The sequence below is a fragment of the Carcharhinus amblyrhynchos genome, chromosome 9, assembly GCF_965287045.1.
Source record: "Carcharhinus amblyrhynchos chromosome 9, sCarAmb.v2.hapA, whole genome shotgun sequence".
NCBI lineage: Eukaryota > Metazoa > Chordata > Chondrichthyes > Carcharhiniformes > Carcharhinidae > Carcharhinus > Carcharhinus amblyrhynchos.
The window spans coordinates 54894700-54915771 of record NC_137332.1 but is presented as its reverse complement, the minus strand read 5'-3'; the positions used below and the strand labels follow the sequence as shown (position 1 = coordinate 54915771).

Genomic DNA, 21072 nt, shown 5'->3' with positions numbered 1-21072 from the left:
GGTATTAAAGGAAGTGGCAGCAGAGATGATGGATACATTGAATTTAATATTCCAAAATTCCCTGGACACGGGAAAAGTTCCAGTGGATTGGAAAATGCTAATGTAACACCCTTATTCAAAAAGGGAGGGAGGCAAAATGTGGAAAATTACAGACCAGTTAGTTTAACATCTGTCGTTAGGAAAATGTTAGAATCAATTATCAAGGAAGCAATATCAGGACAGTGAGAAAGTCAAAACACTATCCATCAGAGTCAGCATGATTTTATAAAGGGCAAATTATGTTTGACTAATTTGATAGAGTTCTTCGAGGATGTAACACACAAAGTGGATAATGGAGATCCTGTAGATATGGTATATCTGGGCTTCTGGAAGATATCTGATAAGGTGCCACACAAAAGGTTAATTCACATGGTTAGATCATATGGGATTAGGGGTAATGTATTAGCTTGGATAGGTGACTGACTGATGGACAGAAGACAGAGAGGGATAATTTTTTTTTCTGGATAGCAAATGGTAACTAATGGAGTGCCACAGGGTTCAGTCCTTGGGCCCCAGCTATTTACAATCTATATTAACGACTTGGATAGAAGGCACTATAGCCAAATTTGCAGGTGACACAAGAACAGTAAGTTGCAATGAGGAAAGAAGAACAAATGGATATAGATAGGTTTAGGAGAGTGGGCCAAAATGTGGTAGATGGAGTTCAATGTGCATAAGTGTGAGATCATGCATTTTTATCACAAAAATGGGAAGGTGACTTATTATCTAAATGGGAAGAGACTTCAGGGTGCTTCGGTGCAGAGGGATCTGGGTGTCCTCATTCATGAGTCACAGAAAACTAGCTTGCAGGTACAGCAAATAATATAGAAAGCAAATGAAATGTTGGCATTTATAGCTGAAGGGATAGAATATAAAGGTAAGGACGTATTGTTGCAACTATACAAGGCATTGGTGAGGCAGCACCTGAAGTATTGTGTACAGTTTTGGTCCCCTTATTTGAAGAAAGATGTAATGGCATTGGAGGCAGTTCAGAGGAGGTTCACTAGATTGATTCCAGAGATGAAGGGTTTGTTGTATGAAGAGAGATGGAACAGTTTGGGCCTATACTTCCTGTAATTTAGAAGAATGAGAGGAGATCAAATTGAGGTACATAAAATGATAAAAGGTATGGATAAAGTAGACGTGGTGCGGATGCTTCCTCTTGTGGGACACTCGAGGACAAGAGGTCATAGACTTGGGATGAGGGATAGCAAATTTAAAACAGAGTTGAGGAGAAACTTTCTCTCCCAAAGTGTTGTGAATCTGTGGAATTCATTACCCCAAACTGCGGTGGATTCTGGGACAGATTTTTAATAGGTAATGGATTGATGGGTTATGGGGAGAAGGCAGGAAAATAGGGACGAGGAGCACATCAGCCATGATCGAATGGGGAAGCGGACTCGATGGGCTGAATGGCCTAATTCTGCTCCTGTATCTTACGAACTTATGTGTAGAGGAGGAAGTGCCCTTCAAGAAGAAGCTGATCAGGAACTGATAATTGGTTAGAATACTTAGCTCCCTAACATAATAGTATGACTAGATTTGCTGTTATTTCATGCTATTTAGAACTATATGAATTAAGTCAATTGTACAAGATTAACACTGAATTTTATTCTGCTTGCTTAGTTAACAACTAGAAAATAAATCAGATTTGTAATTTAAGTTTTCCTCCATCTCATTAAGATGCCAATCAGTATAGCTCTCAGATGATTGCGGTCTATCCAGTTTGTATGACAGGAGGTTCACCATTAAAGTCTCATTAGTTCTGCTATCATTGGGTTAGAACTTGGGCATCACCAGTATGTTGCTGATTATCGAGGACATCAGATCCACGCAAGGGAGAAACTGGCAATGAAACCGTTTTGAGGGCAGAACTCAGAATTTGTAACAGGCACCTGACTGCATGCAGTTTGAATAGTGCCGTTGCTGCTCTCTAGGTCTGCTTTACTTCAAAGACTGCTGCACCCACTTGCAAGTTACATCATTCAAACAAATGTAACCAACTATGTTTCATTTAAATTGAAAGGTCATTCTTTGATTAGAGACCGCATCTCATCTTGAAATCTGAAATCAATTTCTTTGGTGTTGCAAGGCCAATGGGCTGCTTTCAGCCCCTATGCTCGCACTTTAGACAAATAGAGTAAAAATAACAAGCAATTGGACTATTTCACAGTGCAGAATGACGCAAGATGCAAGCAAACATTAATCAGGGAAGTTGATACTTTAGAAACCAAACCCAAACATATACAAACATAAATCTGCCTGAATTTGTGCTGACATTTCATCATTTCAGTATTTTAAGTATTACTTCATTTCAGTTCCTTTTTGTAATCACCAACTAAACCTGACTGTTGGACAGCGGAGCAGGTACAGAAGCAGCCAATATATCTCCAGATTAATTAACTTTGGATTGCTTAAGGTTTATTAGCCATTATGACTTTCCTGAGGGACAAAAGGAAGGAAGATCTGGATCGACACTAAGGGGGTCATTAAAGAGCACAGGGAAAATGGAGCTATTGACTGATGCGTAGCAGCTAACTGAGTCACAGTGGAATAACAAATCTGTAGTTAGGCATTGCCTAGAGAGAATGTACAGTGAGATGTGCTAGCTGACCAGATCTATACTGTCAGTTCCTGTATTGGTTTTTGGTTAGTGACAATAGATATGTGAGCCAGACCACTGAATGACTGATTGCAGGCTATTCTCAGTAGTTAAGAGGAGATCTGCAGAGGTGATCTGGTGCCCCTTACCCAGTGTACCCATTGACTCTCTTCTGCAAACCATTAGCATTTCATTACGTACTTGGTTATACTCATCATGAGATCGAAGAGCAATTTATTAACAGGGATTTTGTACTCGTGACAATAGTAAACTGATGGCATTGTCGCTCAAAAAACTTACGACTTATGGAATGAGGTGTGGCTGGGTTTTTAAAGGTATACCAAGTCCACAATTACTGCCAAACATACCCACTGCCCATAATAAACTAATTTTATCTTAGTAAAATATAATTCACCATTATGATTAAAATAATTAAGATAATTATTTAAAAATTGTTGATGAAATGTCAGTTTCTACAGTGATTCCATTTGTTTGTTCCAAACATTTATTTCACTTTCTGTAAACACTGAACTGAAAAGTGAAAAGTTCATTGCATTTTACTTCCTGCTTTGCTGCCTGTGAGAATATTTCAATATAACTGGCAACTCACTCTGCTCGATGACACCATCATTGCTGGACGCCAAGTGTTCTCCTTCATTTGGTGCCAGTTTCAAGTAGATTCAGATTTAATATTTGTTTCACAAAATAAAAGTAATTAGCATATCTGCTGTTTCATAAAATTGCCTATTAATACATGCTAGTATTTCATGTTTTTAATGCTAATTTGGACTCCTTGGCACATTTTAGCTTGGCTGAACCTCGGTTTAGATTTCTCTGAGCTTCACACTCCCAGCTGGCCTTCAGCAAGACACTCTAACAATTCCACTTCAGAAAGAAATCTCCCCAGCTAAGTGTTAGTGTGACAATTGACAGTGAGTTTTGCCGTTTAAAGGAGAGAGAATTTGTTTCAAGAAAATAGATTCTATTTACTCTGCTTCATCAGCGAATGGATCTTTTTCATGAATCAGATAATAAATCATCAGGAGCAGAATTATCAGGGTGGGACTTTCAACGGTAAGGGGAAAAAATATCAGAAACATGACTCACGGTGGGGATGAAATAGGGAGAGCAGCATGATAGATATAAAAAACTGTGTTAAACGACCTTCTGCTAGTAAGTCACACACACAAAAAGAACTAAAACTAAACAAAGAGAAGAATTTTTTGCTAACCATGTGAAATCAAATGATGAAGGGAAAAAGAAATACCTAATTTGATAAGCCCATAAGATATGTTGAAAAGCAACCCCAAAAAATTCAAAAAATAGAATTGTATCCCACACTATTCTGACCTCTTTTAACTTTTGGCTACTCTGTTGATTGTCTTCCTCTGACCACTACATAATCTACAGTTTTCAACAGAAATCATCGATAGGACACAGAGTAGGAGCCTTGGCTGACCTTTCTTCTCATTCCACTGAAGAGAAACTGAAGAGTAACCCAACCTTTCCAACGTATGAATAAAGACAGACTTCAAAACGTTTTGCATTTGTCCAGCACTCCTTTCACGATCTCTAGTTGTTATGGCCTAACTCAACATAGTCTCCTGATTGAAACTGAAGCTTTTAGAGAATTCAACATCATGTAGGGCAAGCCAACTAACTCACTCTGAAATGTAACAATGCAATGTTACTTCATTGTAAATGGAAAGGTTATAAAATTATTCAAATGCAGTTTAAATTTTGAGTGTTCAGACGCTTCCTCACTGGAGGATACTGTAATTTCACATACTAACGTGATAAAACTGGACTTCACACACAGGAAACTCTCTATAAATTGATGTCATAAATTAATGAGTGCTGTCTGATACAGATAAACAATGTGCGTCACTCTTTATTAGCCTCCAGACTGGAGACTGAGGAGAAACTGGAAATAGCACAGTGTCGCCTGCATAGTTAAAGCATTTCAAACACATGACACTATATGTGAAGCAGTTTGGAAGTTTTGTGAGATGGAATTATTTGTCTTACAAATGAAAGATCTGACGCTTTTATAACATCCTGGAGAACTAAACACAACTAAAATGAGTGAAGTCAACTGGCTGATTTCCATAACCAAAGTATCCGGTTCTACTTTTTAAAAGAGGAAACAAAAGAAAGGGTTTCTGTATCAGAAACCACAGACTCCAGTGGGTCCACAAACTGATTCCAAGGAGTCCATGAGGTCACTGGTCTCCTTAAGGGTATAAGAATCCTACAGTGCTGTAGGGGGTCATTTGGCCCATCGAGTCGATACCGATCACAATCCCACCCAGGGCCTATCCCCACAACCCCTTCCTTGCATGTATTCTAGCTGGTCTGCCTGACACTAAATGACAATTTGACATGGTCAATCCACCTAACCTGCACATCTTTGGAAAGTGGGAGGAACCCAGAGGAAACCCATGCAGACACAGGGAGATGTGCAAACTCCACATAGACAGCGACCCAAGCTGGGAATTGGACTGGGGTCTCTGGGGCTGTGAGGCAGCAGTGCTAATCACTGTGCCACATCGTGGTCTGTCATCAGATCTCAGGACATTTTTCCTTAACAAGTCAATTTAGTGTCAGTTCCTTTACAGTAACATCCAAATTTTGTGTTTAAGAATAATGGTGAGATTCAGCACTCACCATTATTGTTAATTAATTAATAGCTATTTAGTTAATCATTTTCTCTTTTCTCTCCTGCAATTAAATAGTCATACATTAGCAACTTATCCCTGACCGTCTATTTTACTCCACCCCCTCTTAAAGCATCATAAAAATTCCTTACATTTCTCCTTCTCTTTAGCTCTGAAGAGTCACATGCATCAGAACACAATCTCTGCTTCTCTCCAAAAATGTTGCCAGACCTGCTGAGGTTTCCAGAACTTTTTCTGTTTTATTACAGCATGCGGCTCATTTCAACTTCCTCTCATTAGCCAGAAGAACATACTATTTTCCTTATTTCAGTTCAACAAGAATCATTGATAACACTTTATGACATTAATAGAACACTGGGGGGAGGTGGAGGGGGGTAGGGGAGTTAGTTTAATGGCTAGTGTGTGCTTCAGAATAGCACCAACAGCGCAGGCTTGATTCCAGTCGCATCTACTGAGGTAGATTTAGAACCTGACTCCTTATCTTATGCCTGAGAATGGAAGGCAATGGTAAACTGCCACTGACGAAAAAAAATGACAGGAAAACAGCTCAGGAAGAAGAATCAGCAGACAATGAGCCAAGAACCTGCCCTCAGGTAAAGCACATATGAATGAATATAACATCAACAAGGAATGGAATTCAAAATAACTTTATCCTGATCCTCATTATAATAAAGTTACCTCAATGGAAACATCTGCAAAACCTTAATGATTTTGCCCCACATCAGAATGTATAAATGTCACAATGTCTAGTGAAAGTACAGAAGTTTAACTGTTTCTTTCCCTAAGTTAACTGGAATAATACCAAAACGTAAAAAGTGAGAAAGCCCAATATATCCTTGTGAATTATATTAAACAGTAATATAGTGTAATGCATCTATCAACATTCAATTTAGACAAATAGAAATGTAATTTTTGAAACATAGAAGGCAAGTAAATGTGTCAATATTTGGAGGGGTTTTCCCCTCAGGCATATGTCTGGATAGGAATACAATTGCATGATTTGAAGATTTGATCCAAACTTTTGAGTGAGAGAGAAGGGTACATTACCTAGCTCTTCCTCCATAGTGGTGGAGCCTTGATTGTTGGAACTTGTAACTCCAAGCACTCGGTTGAATAATATGGAGAAAGCACTGCCCCAAACGCCTAACGAGAGGGAGAAAAGATCAAAATGAAATTAAGAATAAAACATTTTCAGGCAAAGAGTGGTCAAGGTCTGGAATGCGTTGCCTGAGACTATGGTGGAGGCAAATTCAACTGAGGCATTCAAAAGGATATTAAACCTACTTGAAGATGGAGGGAAAGTGGGAGAATGACACTAAATAAATTGCTCATTTGGAGAGCAGGCGCAGACATGATGGACCGAACGGCCTTCTTCTGCACTGTAACAATTCTGTGATCCTGTGAATATGAAGAGGTGGTGGACGTTGTTCCATACCAGAACCCAAAGCAGGCTTTGACTTAATTACATATTACACAGATTATTAGAGATGGTCAGATGGAGGGAACCCTTTGGTCTTAACCTTCTAAAATACAAACCTGTTGGTTGTTCCATTACAGCTAGCAATGTTCATCAGTGAGGCCATTATTTTTCACACAACCAAATAAGGCATCTAATGAAATAAAACTGTGTGATACAGAATGGATATAAATATTCAATTGATTTATATTTTTAATCAGCATTTTTTGCTGTCGATAATCTTACTGATTTCAGATATCAACTTCAGTAATAAGCACTTCAGATAAGGAGTTGCTTGTCCTTTCCTTTTAATGACACTGGTAAAAGTAATAATGCAGTATCAATAAACCATCCCTTAAACTGAAAATGCTTTTATTTTGGGTATTTTCAGGCTGGTGGGGGCTCCTACCATATTGCCATGGGATAATTTATATCACAAGTTAAAATTAACTCACAAGAAACTAAAACTAATACAGCAGCCTGATTGGTGGAAGTGGTGAGGGGATGTCGGGAACTAAACAGATCAGTTTGCAGAACTGTTGTCATTTTTTAAACTTAATCAATAAAGGTTAGTTGATTTCAAAAGAAATGAGAATGGGGAGAGGTGCATAGTGGGTAGCTGAATTGATACTGCCCATTTTACGCTCAAAACTGCCAACATTTTGTGAAAGCGGTCCCTGTAGTAATTGCAAGGCTTGGCAATCACCAGTTAGTATATACATAATTATAATGGTTTATTTGCAGGTAGATAAATATATAGAGTACTTTCACGATGTTAACACTTCCAGATCTAGGATCTACTCCGGCTGCAAAAGATCACTTGCTTCCTCTTTTTCCGGCTTAGCTTAATCTGATTCACGCTGCAGTTTTTCAACAATGGTCTCTGCGAATTCCTTACTGTGAACTCAGTTACAATGATCCCACTCTTGATGCCAATGTAGTATTTGCAAGGATTAGTGGTCACCAGTTAGCATAACAAACTATAACTGAGTACTTTCACAATGTTAATCTTTCCAGCTGTGGAATCTACTCTGGCTGCAAAAGCCTGCATTCTGCACTGAGATCCCCGTGTTCGTTCCCATCGGATGATTGGCTCAAATGCCCTCCCAACGTACACCCCTTAAAAGGAGCCAGTCACTACAGTCCCGTGCATTGTAAGATTAGCAAAATGTGGTTTCTAATAACCTACACTCAATGGCAGAGGGAATTTAATTGTCAGCTCAATTGGCCAATCCTAACATTGTGAAAGTACTCTGTACATTTATTTGCTTGTAAATAAACCATTATAATTATTTATATACTAACTGGTGTTTGCTAATCCTTGCTATTACTTTAAGGATTACTACCGCCTTCACAAAATGTTGGCAATTGGCTCATTTCTTCTGGATGATAATGTGGTCAGTCAGGACAATCCAGCAAACGCGAGCGAGTCTATTGTAAGACCAGTGCCTACCAAATTAATCCAAGGACAGAGTTATCTGGCTCTGTTGTGACGGGGATGAGGCCGGAAGATGTGGTGGCCCATTGAAAGATCCATCTATTTTGTGGGGGAGTGGAAGATCCCGGTGATGGACATAAAATTCCACTCCAAGTCTTGGTCTGGTTTAACATTAAGATGGAGTACAAACAAATAATTTTAGTTCAATAATTGGAACATAGAATCCCTAGTGCAGGAGAGGCCATTCAGTCCATTGGGTCTGCACTGACTTTCCAACAGAGCAACACACTCAGGTCCTATCCCATGTATTTACCCTGCTAATCCCCCTAATCTATACATTTTGGAACACTAAGGCCAATCCACCTAATCTGCACAATTTTGGATTGTGGGAAGAAACCAGAGCACCCGGAGGAAACCCACGCAAAGACAGGGAGAATGTGCAAACTCTACACAGATAGTCACTGAAGGCTGGAATTGAACCTTTGGGATCTCTTGCACTGTGAGGCAGCAGTGGTAACCACTATGCAACTGGGACAGAGCCACAGGTTTTTTTAAAAAATGTATTCTTGGGCAGCAAGTGTCACTGGTAAAGCTAGTATTTATTGCCCTTGAGAAGGCACAGTTAGGTTATCTTTTTCAGCCAGTGTAAATGCATTCCACCATATTATCTGGTTGGGAATTTCAGAATATTAACTAACAAAATGAAGGGACAGCAAATTATGTCAAAGTCAGGATAATACATAACTTGGAGAAGAACCTGGAGGTCTCATGCACCTGCTGGTCTTGTCCTATTAAATGGTGGGATTTGCAGGTTTGAAAGGTGCTACTGAAGAAGTCTTGGTGACTTGCTGCAGTGCATTTTGCAAATAGTATACACTGCAGCCAAAGGTGCACTAGTGCTGGAGGGAGCTGATGTTTAAACAGTGGATGGGGTGCTGAGCAAATGGACTGGTTAGTGATAATAATTTATTATTATTCTCATTTACTACAATTATTTTCAGGTTGAAAGATTAAAGTGAATTTGCAGTTTGTAGCATCAAGCGGGTTAACAACTCACATTATATGTTGCATTTCTAAAGTATTTACAATGTCAATCTGCCTATTAAAAGGCTGCACTTCTGCAGCACGAAACAGGTAATATTTAGTTTAGATTATACTTCCATTATACTTCCTAGTTGTGCTACTCTACATTTAATTAGATGGTAGGCAATATGGTGGCATTGTTCAATGTAAATGGAAGGACTGTGTACAGGAGTGAACAAGCTCACTAAACCCACAAGGATATTTATGGCAGAGTTGGAATTTGTCACACATCATAATGATGGGTAGTAAGGCAGCAATAGACTCACACTCTTTGATATTCAGGATCATTGTCGTGCAGGGTACAAATGAATGGCAAATATAGGGGCTCGCTCCTGTCAGATTTGCCTCACTTGGTACACACCATGGTTTATGCTCAAATACAGGCTTAAGCACATAATCTAGGTCGACACTTCATGCTGTGCTAAAGGAGTGCCACGTTGTCAGAGCTGCTGCTATTTGGGTAAAACATAATGGTGCATTTAACATAGAATTACACAGAATCAGACCATTTTGTGCTATAGGTCAAGGCCAATGTCTACATTCTGTTTGAGCTTCCTTCTAACTTAGTACTCACCCCATCCAAAAGCAGGCTATATTTGTGATGGAGTGGATACGTGAGTAGAAGTTCAGTTCTAGGTCAAATATGACACCAAGATTATGAACGGTTGAGCTGGACCTGAACCAATAGGTAGGAGAGGTATGGAATGGATGACAAGGATAGAGGTTGTGGTAGGTTCTGTGAATGACAGGTTAGTTTCCCAATGTTAAATTGCAGGAAGCTGTGACTCATCAATGACTGGATGTTGGAAAGGGGCTGTTGGGGGGTGGGGGGGGAAATCAGAGTATGAGGGAACAGACTCATTTAAGGAGATTGTTTTAATCTGATTCATAAATGTCAAAAAATTGGACTATCCAGACCAACACTAATTGGTGACTATCTATTTGCCTGGTTAATCTAAAGAAAAATTGACTCAGAATGTCTGTTTTTACTATGAATTTCTTGGTGAAAAATACCCATTAAGAAGTGAAGTGGATTCTCTTCATATTTCTTCACCACTGTTCCCATGAAGAACTTGCTGCCAAAGATGGCAGGATGCATGAATGTTCCGTATTTTGCCATTCCAATCTCATACGGACTGAACTCCACCCAGTCTGCAAGTTAAAGAAACAAATGAAGGAAGTGAGAGTTAGAAAGAATAATTGTCAGTTTGTTCAAGATAATCTCACTGATTTATAAATTTTAAACACTCCTTTCAGAGTCAACATTATATACCATTGCAATAGTTAAATCTTTTACTTAAGCATAAGAGACTATGTTGATGTCAGGGTGTACTATCTTTGTGTCCCCATATGGATGTTAATTGAGTCTCAGTACCAACATGAAATTGGATACCATGTTTCTATTAATTTGTGTGCGTCTCTAGCAGTTGATGTTTATTATTTAAATTTGTGTGCGTCTTCAGCACTTGATGTTAGCCGATCGCACATTCCAGAATTATCCTTTTAAAAGAGCCTCTTTCAAAACCTGCAGCTCCGTAAAATCAAACTAACAAATCAGAAATCAAAGCACAAAACACACAAATTGTTCTAACTGGACAGCACAATGGCACAGTGGTTAGCATTGCTGCCTCACAGCTCCAGGGACCCGGGTTCGATTCCTGGTTTGGTCACTTTCTGTGTGGAGTTTGCACATTCTCCCCCGTGTCCACATGGGTTTCCTCTGGGTGCTCCGGTTTCCTCCCACAATCCAAAGATATGTGGGTTAGGTGAATTGGCCGTGCTGAATCGTCCCTTAGTGGCAGGGGGTCTAGCTAGGGTAAATGCATGGGGTTATGGAGATAGGGACTGGGTGGGATTGTGGTCAGTGCAGACTCAATGGGCCAAATGTCCTTCCTTCAGCACAGTAGGATTCTATGAATGCTTGGGCATTGAGGGCCATATCGCACAGGTCTTAGCTTGGGTGCGCCTGTTTTATTTGATTTAAAGTGAGAGTCTTCCATCTCTAATATGGCATTTATTATAACGGCAAACAAAATTCCTCCATCTTTTAAATCACGTAATTGGTTTGCAACCAGATTGCAGAACTGTTTGGTTGATGCCAGCTGTTAATCATTAATGCAGCATTAATTAGCTGGAGGTGAATCTTCTGCCCCTCATTCAGGAAGTCCTACCGCAGAGAACTGATAGCCAATTTGTTGCCTGGCAGCAGCGCTGGAGTAGGTGTGAAACAGAGAGGCCAGTGGCAGCACCTGGGATGAGGCTGTCCTCGAACAGCAAATGGAGCCAGTAAGGGAGGCACCCCCATTTCTCTACCAAGGACCAGGCAGGAAGTGGCCTTTAAGTGATCACAAGGAGCCTGGCCCATTTCCTTTTAAAATTGAGACTGGGTTAGAGGTGGATCATTTTATAGGCACCCCTGCCTGCATGCACACCCACCCATGAAGTTATGCCCTACATTCCATCCAGAGGACTATTTGCAAACTGGCAATTACATCATCCTGTTTTCCCAACAGAATCAGATCTTCTGGTATACAATTAATGAAGAAGTCAAGTTATGGCATTTGCTCCCATATAGTTTTCATAACTAATTATGTGACTTCAAAGATTTTAAGAGTTACTCACATGATTCCAATAGTCACAAGTCTCTTTGATCAGATATATCCATCACTAATCCATCCATCTCAATGAATCTCTGCCCACAAAACTGGCCAAGCCCCTGACTCTCAAATGTGGGTACCCTTCAAATGAGGACCTTTGGAGAGAGAGCTGGGCAAGTATCCCAACATTGTGGCCAGATTGTCAGGGCTGGTAGGAAACAGAATTCTTTCTCAAGTTTTTTCACAAAATCATAGAACCCCTACAGTGCAGAAGGAGACCATCAGGACTCAGGTCTGTACTGACTCTCCAACAGACCATCTTACCAAGGCCCACCATTGCCTGATCCCAGTAACCCTCCATATTTATCCCACTAATCCCCCAAACCTACACATTATTTTCAACTTTAAAAATATATACTCACTGAAGCTTGCTCTGTATTTTTTCATCCTTTGAATAGGTTTTTACAAGTATCTGTCACATTAAAATCGGAAAGCTTCCTAAACAAGCTGATAATACATTTGGGCTCAAATGAGGAACAGATCTGAGAGAATTGTTTGTGCTAATTTATGCCCATTTTAAAACTGGTGCATTCTAATGTGATTGGAAAGATACTGGTGAGTAACTTTGGATAAAAAATTGGCTGTGTTGTCAGGGTTGCATTCAAGGAAGAAGCCCCCAAATCTATATTTTTATTCCGTAGGATTTGAGAATTTTGTTCGGTCGCTGTGGGAAATACATTCATGGTACTCTCCATCTTTCCTTGGACCCAAATTAATGATCTTTTCTATAAACAGAAGTAGTAGATAAACAGAAAACACCAACATAGAAGGGAAAAAAAAACAAGGATTCCTAGTAAAAAGAAAGTCAAAAATGCATCCATAAATTGAAATAACACACAGAACCACCCAAATGACAAAGCACAGATTGAAATGTACTCTTAAAAAACAAGCTTGGGAATGAAAAGCATTCTCTTCTTGATTCTGCAATGTAACTCTGCATGGATTTCCTATCTCAGCTACAATGGTCCATGAAAAGAAAGAACTAACCTGCAAACATGAGCTCTGACACATCCGGTTTTACGTGGAGACAGGTGAACAAGGGCATAGGGCAATGACCTTCATTTATTTTGTCTTTCATCTCACTCATCTTAAAGTTCATTCTCTGCAATACAACAAACCAGTGAAGGCATTTTAAACGCATTTGTTGCAATCAAATACTCTACAACGTTTTAAAAAGTGGATTCCTCTTGAACAATGGTTTGATGAGAAGTGGAGAATATAATTTTCAATTAACTGAGCAGTACATTAAGTTCTGAGCTTTCAACAATTAGCTTTGTAAATCTACTTTTCTGTCCTTCACTCACTTTCTTTTACTTTCAGACTCAGTCAAGGTTCTTTTGCTGACAATGTATTTCTTATTGGCCAATATAGAGTGTGCATTTACCATCCTACTGCTGAAGGTCACATGGGCTGAGTAAAATACAAAAGGATGGAATTCTCCCATCTGGGCTAAGTCATGCTGTAGAGGCTGCTGGGGAACCACACCATATCTTTTGGCCCCCAACATTACTCATTACACACCTGGGAGTTTAGTGGTATATTCCATGGTGGGGTGGGCTTGATGGCATGAGTCCTGCCATCATATCTGGGTGCCATAAGGAAAAGGTGCCCACATCACTGACTACCTTTGAAGAAAGATGATGAACTTGAAACAAAAAAGTTGGATCTCCAGGAATACACTGAGGCTGGAAGATGGACCTCTTCAATCACACTGAATTTGGAAGGCCCACCTGCAAATGCTCCCCTCACCCACTGCTGTGATGTTCCGGGGTCCTACATCTTGAACTCCAGATGAAGCTGGCATTATTCAGCTAATTCGGGACACCTACATGCCCTGTTGTTTGTAATTCATTCAAGACTGGTGTGTTTTTCTGCTGGTGTCGCAGAGAATCGGACATGGGGGGAAGATTCCAGTCAGACCTTCATCTGTATCCCATTAACGGGATGCAAATCATTTTTATGCTGGCCTCCAGTGAGATTCCTGATCTGCCATAGCAGGGCACCTGAAGGTCATCTTGCAGGAAATTCATTTTGGCGTAACAACTGTTTTTGGGCCTCCTCTCCTTCGCCATGGAACCTGTCCGTCAACATGGGAGAATTCCATCTAGCATGCCTGAATAAATAATAGCTGTTGCGGTCTTTCAGACAGTACAGAGAAGGGCCAGAGTCCTGCTCCCAGTGTCAAAGGTCTAAATTATTTGTGACATTTGGGTTTTTTTTTGTTAAGCTGTCTGCCAATTATTACTATTTTGAGTAGAGTATGAAGAATGACGCCTCGGATGAAGTGCAGCATGGCATGTGTGGAATTTAAACTGACAGAGGGAACAAGAGAGAAAAGGAGATGAAAGGTGTAAAAATGAGACATTAAAATGAGTCTGCCTTGTGCCTGTATGTGCTGCTGAATAACACACACACACAGAGGAAGACTGTCCCTTATTTGACTGCATCTGCTAGACTTTAACCGGCACCTTACTGTGAAACAGGATGTTGTGCTTCATTTGCGCAGTTCCTAGACAAATATTTTAATTAAGATAAAACACACTAACTGGTAGGGGACCAAATTTGCTTTACAATTTGACTGCCAAACAAAGCAGTAACACAGCAATCTACATACTGAACCAGAAGTGCCCAGATTGTCTTTAGGACCTGCTTAACTGTGTACCTTCTTCCTATTAATTAGTAGATGCCTCAGCTTACTGATACTAACACATCTATTTTGATTAGGGAGTCATCTGAAATTACGATAATAAGCCTTTCTAAACTTCAGCTGCACAGATTTCAGGAGGACAAGTCAGTAAGAAATATAAATGCAAATAGATTTTGAATGCTTTGGGGATTTGTGGGCCACAAAGTAACTAGGGCTCAGGGGCCACAAATGATCCATGGACCTTAGTTTGAATTAGATCATAAACAGTACACTGGAAGCACTGGGTGCATTGAGTCCAAACCAACCCCATTCTCTACTGTCAACACCAAACCACAACATCATCCTTCTAAACTAACCAATAAAGTTAAGCAGCCTTTAATTCGGAGGGCAGCTTTTAAATGTGTACAAGATAGAGAACAGTACAAAAAAAGGTAAATCACTAAAATTTAAAGCAGAATTTCAAAACAGAGGAATTAAAGGTTCAAGCATAAAGTTGAGCTTGTAACTTCATTAATGCACTTGCACAAACTTCATTTGTGAAGACAAAATGATTTATTAATGAGAAAATAGCAGCCTCAAAGTGTGGGGGGGGCGTCATCTTCTCTCAGTCTGTCAGTCAACATTCCTACATTACAAAAATATGCCATTGGTGGTAAAGCACATTGGGAAGTCCTGTGTCCATGAAAGGCACTATAGTAATGCATGTCTTTCTTTCCTTCCTTTAACCAATACCAAAACAGATCAACTGGTCAGTCATCTCATTTGCGGTTAGTGGGATCTCACTGTGCTCAAATTGGCAGCTGTATTTATCTGCATATCTATGGTGACTACAGCCCAAAACACTTTAGGATATTTTTGGATTGTTAAATTTCAGGTATACGGACTGCTGACACTGTCAGCCCTCAGACAGCAGGTGATATAAGAAGTGCAACCTGCCCCATCCAGGTCTTGTTTGGGGCATTCTAAGGTTCTGCTCCTACAGGACCAGATTGAAACTCCAGGACAGGTTGGGATTTGATACCTGGGTCTTGAACTAATTTGTGAATGGACATTGTCCTTGCCACATTCCACCAACCTTCAAACTTGCCAATTCCCATACTTTTTACAAAGCTTCATTCCTTTGCATCTTTATCATTCGAATCTACATTGCTAACAGTATTCATGCCGGGTTCCTTTTCTGACTCTGTAATCCTCCCTCTACTCAACACTGCCATCAGACTGATCCAACAATTGACCCTTTCTCACTTTACTCCTGCCTCAGATTGTCTAAATGCTACATGAGAGCCAAAGGTAAGGCTGAGATTTTGAACTCAGCAGGTTGAAGAGCTGCAGGCAGGATTTTCCACCCCTTTGCAGTCTGTTGTGGGATGGTGGAGGCGGCTCACCACTGGCTGGCATCGGTCCACCGCTGTCAACAGGGTTTTCCCATTGTTTGCACTGGAGGGTCTCACTGGCAGGAGCGGCTGGAAAATTTCAGCCCGCAGGCCTAATCCCACAACTTACTGCAACATGGGACAGTCGGCACTCCTATTAGAGGTGTACCTGCTGTAAACTCTGCTTGTGTGACATGGTTTAAATTACTCTGAGTGACTTTTCATTATAAGGGCAATCAATAAGAAATGAAAATCAACCTCAGTCACAAGAACGACAGTACATGGGCAAGAGCTGAGCTCTTCTTTCTAAGTAGAGAGGAAAAAGTTCCATTTATCAGCTGGCAGAACCCAGTTTTTATAGTCCGGTTCAGCTGAAAAGAAGGACATAACACAAATGGATCAGTCTCTGGCTCAATGGGCTGACAGGGAGGGGTGTGAGGGAAGCAGACCATCCTTTCTGTTTGCCAATGAGGTGCTCTCTCAGGAATGCTTTGGAATGTTTCCTTTGGAAACTGCATAGATGAAGCTACTGGTGATGATAAGATACAGACTGTACGCAATAATAAAAACACCAGGCTCGATTTATCTTTGGTCTCCTGCTTTTCTCAGATCTATGTGCATATTTCAAAAGTACCCACATTCTGTCATTGCAATCTTTGCTTGGCAAATGGTTTATAGTAATTGGGCAAGTCTGATAGCATAAAATACTTTGATTATCTGTAGTACGCTCTGATTACTTGCCAAATTCCACTGAAGATTTACTGCTGAAAGGATACAGATTTTGTTCGTATTAATATATGGCTGAAATCATAGTCTCAGATTTCCCTGAACTTATTTGTTATCCCATCAGCTCCTCCCCAAAGGGAGCATACCACTGTTAAACTGAACACTGCCCATGTTACAGACCTAATGAGCAGGATTTCCGTTCGCTGTCCTGACCCCGCACTGCGACATCAATGTGTCTGTACTGTAATTCTAATATGTAAAATAGTTTAATTGGCCTAGAATCATCACCAAACCATCAGCTGTGGACCAGGAAGGAAGCTGCTTCTGGCCCAATTTAAAGGACAGGCCGGAGCCATTGCTGAGGTTGCTGTTCCCCCAAGGGATAGAGGGAGGTGCTGGACAAAGAAGAGCTTTTCAGATGCCTCACTGGAAGTGCTGCTCGGTGCAGTGAGTGAGAGAAGAAACACAGATGATAGGCCTTCTGGTCAGCAAGGAGCAGACTACAAAAGAGAAGAGCATTCTGATGGCTCAGAGTTCTGCATACTATGCTCAGCAAGTGCTGTAACAGTATGCACAACTGAAAAGCAGGAGGTGGGGATGGAGACAGCAGTGAGTGAGAGGTCATCACCTACATGTGGTCTGTAGGCTTAAAGAGAGTTGAATGCAAGGGCGAACATTAGGGAACACCTGGAAGGTGGGCTACCATCTAGAAGGACAAAAGCAGCAGGCGCATGTGAACACCACCGCCCATAAGTTTCCCTCTTGACTTGGAAGTAAATTGTCGTTCCTTCTCTGTCGCTGGGTCAAAATCCTGGGATTCCCTCCTTAACAGCACAGTGGGTGCACCGATATCACATACACTGCAATGGTTTATGAAGGCAGCCCACCACTACCACCTTCTCAAGGGCAAACAGGGATGGACAACAAATGCTGGCCGAACCAGTGACTTCCGCATCCCATCAATAAATACGAAAAATAAAGGCCATGCCAAGGATGAAGCAGTTGAAGATGGTTGGGCCTAGGACACTATCCTGAGGAACTCCAGCAGTGATGTCCTGGAACTGAGATACTTGAACACCAACCATCACAACCTTGCTTTGCGCTTGGTATGACTCCAACCAGTCGCAAAGTTTCACCCAATTCACTGATGTCAGTTTTGCTCGGGCTTCTAAATGTCGAATTTGGTCAAATGCTGCCTTAATGTCAGAAACAGTTACTCTCCCCTCACCTCTGGAACTCAGCTCTTTTGAGGCCGAGTGACCATGGTGAAACCAAAACTGAGTTCAACAGGCTGTTGCTTGATAATAATCCAACCATATCTTCCATTATTTTGCTGATGAGTAAAAGCAAATGGATTTTTCCTGCTTTGAGAGGCCAGGGCATACCTGGTCAATTTTCCACATTGTTGGGTCGATGGCAGCTTGGTTAAAAAGGGATGGCTAATTCTGGGACACAAATTGTCAATACTACAGCCAGGATGTTGTCAGGACAATAGCCTTTCCTCTGTCCAAGCCTTTGAACATTTTTGATATCACTGAATTGAATTATTTGAAGAATCACAGAATCCCTACAATGCAGAAGAAGGCCGTTTGACCCATCAAGTCTGCACCATTCATAATCCCACCCAGGCCCTATTTCCTTAATCCCCTGACACTAGGGTCAATTTAGCATAACTGATCAACCTTACCTGACACCTTTGGACTGTGGGAGGAAACTGGAGCACCTACAGAAAACCCTCGCAGGCACAGGAAGAATGTGCAAACTCCACACCTGAGCCTGAAATTGAACCCGGGTCCCTAGAACTGTAAGGCAGCAGTGCTAACCACTGTGCTGCCCCAAAATTGAATCAATGAATGGTTGGGACTCAGAAGGAAGCCAAGATGTATCATCCACTCTGCACAGCTTTGATCTGATTATAAAAATCTCACAAACTTCAGCTATTTTATTGCACATGTTTGCTAGGGAGGGGAGCAAAAAGCAAGCTAAACATTCAGCATATTTTGTATTGGGTGAGGAAGTGGTGGTGACGGAGTTAGATGTGATGACCCTTCAAGAGTCACCACATCGGAATTCACTACATCGAAGATTCACTTATTAAACCCAGCAATGCCGACTTTAAAGGCCAACTCCCTTGCAATTACAGTACAACGGGAAGTTTACACTAAGCAGTCGATTTTTAAAAATATATAAAATACTTCTCACTCAGTGCATGGGATGGGCAGGCTTGATTTACACTGCCTTAGTGATTTGATAACAAAGATGTAACAAATAATTCTTACTCCTCTAACTCATAAAATATAGCTTTAATAATTAGGGAATGTAGTCAATAACTCTGGACATGAAATTTATGATGTGGATATGCCGACGTTGGACTGGGGTAAACACAGTAAGAAGTCTGACAACACGAGGTAATGGTGTAAAGATTCGCATTCTAATCAGTAATCTGTAAACTGTCTGTGCTTTATATGCTCTGTCTGAGGCCAGCACTCTCCATTCACCTGACGAAGGGGCAAACCCCGAAAGCTAGTGAGTTTACTATCAAAAAAATCGGTTGGACTGAAACCTGGTGTTGTCAGACTTTTTACCATGAAATTTACTCCAGCTTTGGGAAAAACCTTAAAATTGGGATCTTCTTTAGCTGAAAAAAACCTCATTTAGGCTGCAGGTGCCTGTCCCTCTGTTCAGATCTGTCAAAACATCGGCGTGCTGACTAAACTAAATAGCTTGCTTGTGCCGAAGCTTCAGCTTCACTTTTACTCTCAAAGGACTACTGCAATTATTAAAATGCATCAGGGCTGTGCGGTTTGATAATCCAGAGTAGGAAATATTCTCAACTTACATTTTGGATCAATGTTTCGCCAATAAGCATCCCAAACACATCAGTAAAGGTCACAGGCTGCCCTGACCTCTTCTTCTTCCACAGTGCTTCAATGTAACGTCTGACCTTCAGCGGGGTCAACAGGAACATCGGACTGTAGCTGACATTTTCCATCAGCTCCTTGTTGATTTCACCAGGTCCTTTTTTTGGGAAGTCAGGGTGAGAATACAATGTTGACATGTACCTGTTGGAAAAGGAGAAATATATAAAGAAGAGACTTAACACAAAAGCTTTTCAATGCTGCCAAATTCCCTCCTTTCACAATACTGGCAGTAGGCCTCTCTTCCCATCCAGCCCAAAGAAATCAAATAGGAACAGATCCCCAAAACTTTCAAAAATATCCAACGGGATGTGGCAGCATGCCATTATATATTTTCAGCTTCCTGGAGCTCTGGATCTTGGGAGAAAAGCCAAGCGGTTTTCTGGCAAATTAATTCAAATAATGTGACTACGTGGAATGTGCTCATTTAGGTTAAAGCCAACAGTTCAAAGATATGCACATTAGGTGGATTGGCCAAGCTGAATTGCCCCTTGGTGTCCCAAGATGTGTAGGTTAGCTGGGTAATTATGTGGGGCTACTGGAAAGAGCCTGGGTGAGATGTTCTGTCAGAGAGTCAGCGTAGACTCAGTGGGCTGAATGGCCTCATTCTGCACTGCAATGACTCGATGGTTAGACTTCATAACAAAATCAATAGCGCAAGGAAGCAGAAGAAAGAAAGTGCCAATGCCAACACCAGTGTAATGTTCTGGCTTTATAGTTATACCTACTTTTTGCAAGTAGTGTGCGTGGGACATGAATCACAGAAAAAGAATACAGCAAGAATAGTGTGGTAACCTTTCACCTTGCAGACGCTTCTGTTCCAGGCTGTAAACTTGCTTTTGTGGGTCTTGGCAAATATACAAATGTCTACGGGCACCAGAACATCTCTGATTCAACTCCTGGCCGATATAGCTCAGTTTGGATGCATGGGTCCAGCATCTCTTTAATATTTTGCCCAGAAGCCATTCTTCACTCTCGGTGGCAAGTAGTGATAGGCTTCTTGGCTTTGATGTGCATCATAACTGAGTCTAGTTGTAACGACACATGAAAGTTTCCAGCAGAGATGGCAGATTGTTCTTAAGAGGGATGGTCTTAGCTCATTTACATTAAAGCTAACAGGATTGGTCTTCCATCAATGCCATTGCTGAGATCAGCTAAAGTAGGGTTGAGAAGAAATCAAACCCATATAATCTGATCTATAAACACTGTGTGCTGCCTTTATCTCTCAGCCTCAGGAAGGGCTTGAGGTTTCTAACAGCTCACATAATACACAAGATAATGTCTGAGAGAGATCTCTCAATGTGCAACTTACCAAGTGGAACCAGAGAGACCTGCAATATAGGTTGCACAGTCAAAAACCCCGGACTCCTTCAATGCCTTCATAACTCCAGAAAACCCTACCATCGCTCTAAAGCCTCCTCCAGAACCCAGAACAGCTATCGTTGGCACCTGAAA

The 21072-nt window shown here is 41.0% G+C and overlaps 1 protein-coding gene across 4 annotated transcripts in view; it reads right to left on the bottom strand.

The window, feature by feature from the left end:
- The window catches only part of LOC145347814 (cytosolic phospholipase A2-like), a 173788-nt gene that overhangs the window by 30901 nt on the left and 121815 nt on the right, over positions 1–21072 (bottom strand). For all 4 annotated transcript variants that reach the window (XM_080195701.1, XM_080195700.1, XM_080195699.1 and 1 more), the window contains 5 exons: positions 20930–21066; positions 19539–19761; positions 12941–13055; positions 10311–10448; positions 6367–6462 (listed from right to left, as the gene is read on the bottom strand). In XM_080195701.1, coding sequence (XP_080051827.1) covers positions 6367–6462; positions 10311–10448; positions 12941–13055; positions 19539–19761; positions 20930–21066 — 709 coding nt within the window. The remainder of the gene's footprint in view (positions 1–6366; positions 6463–10310; positions 10449–12940; positions 13056–19538; positions 19762–20929; positions 21067–21072) is intronic.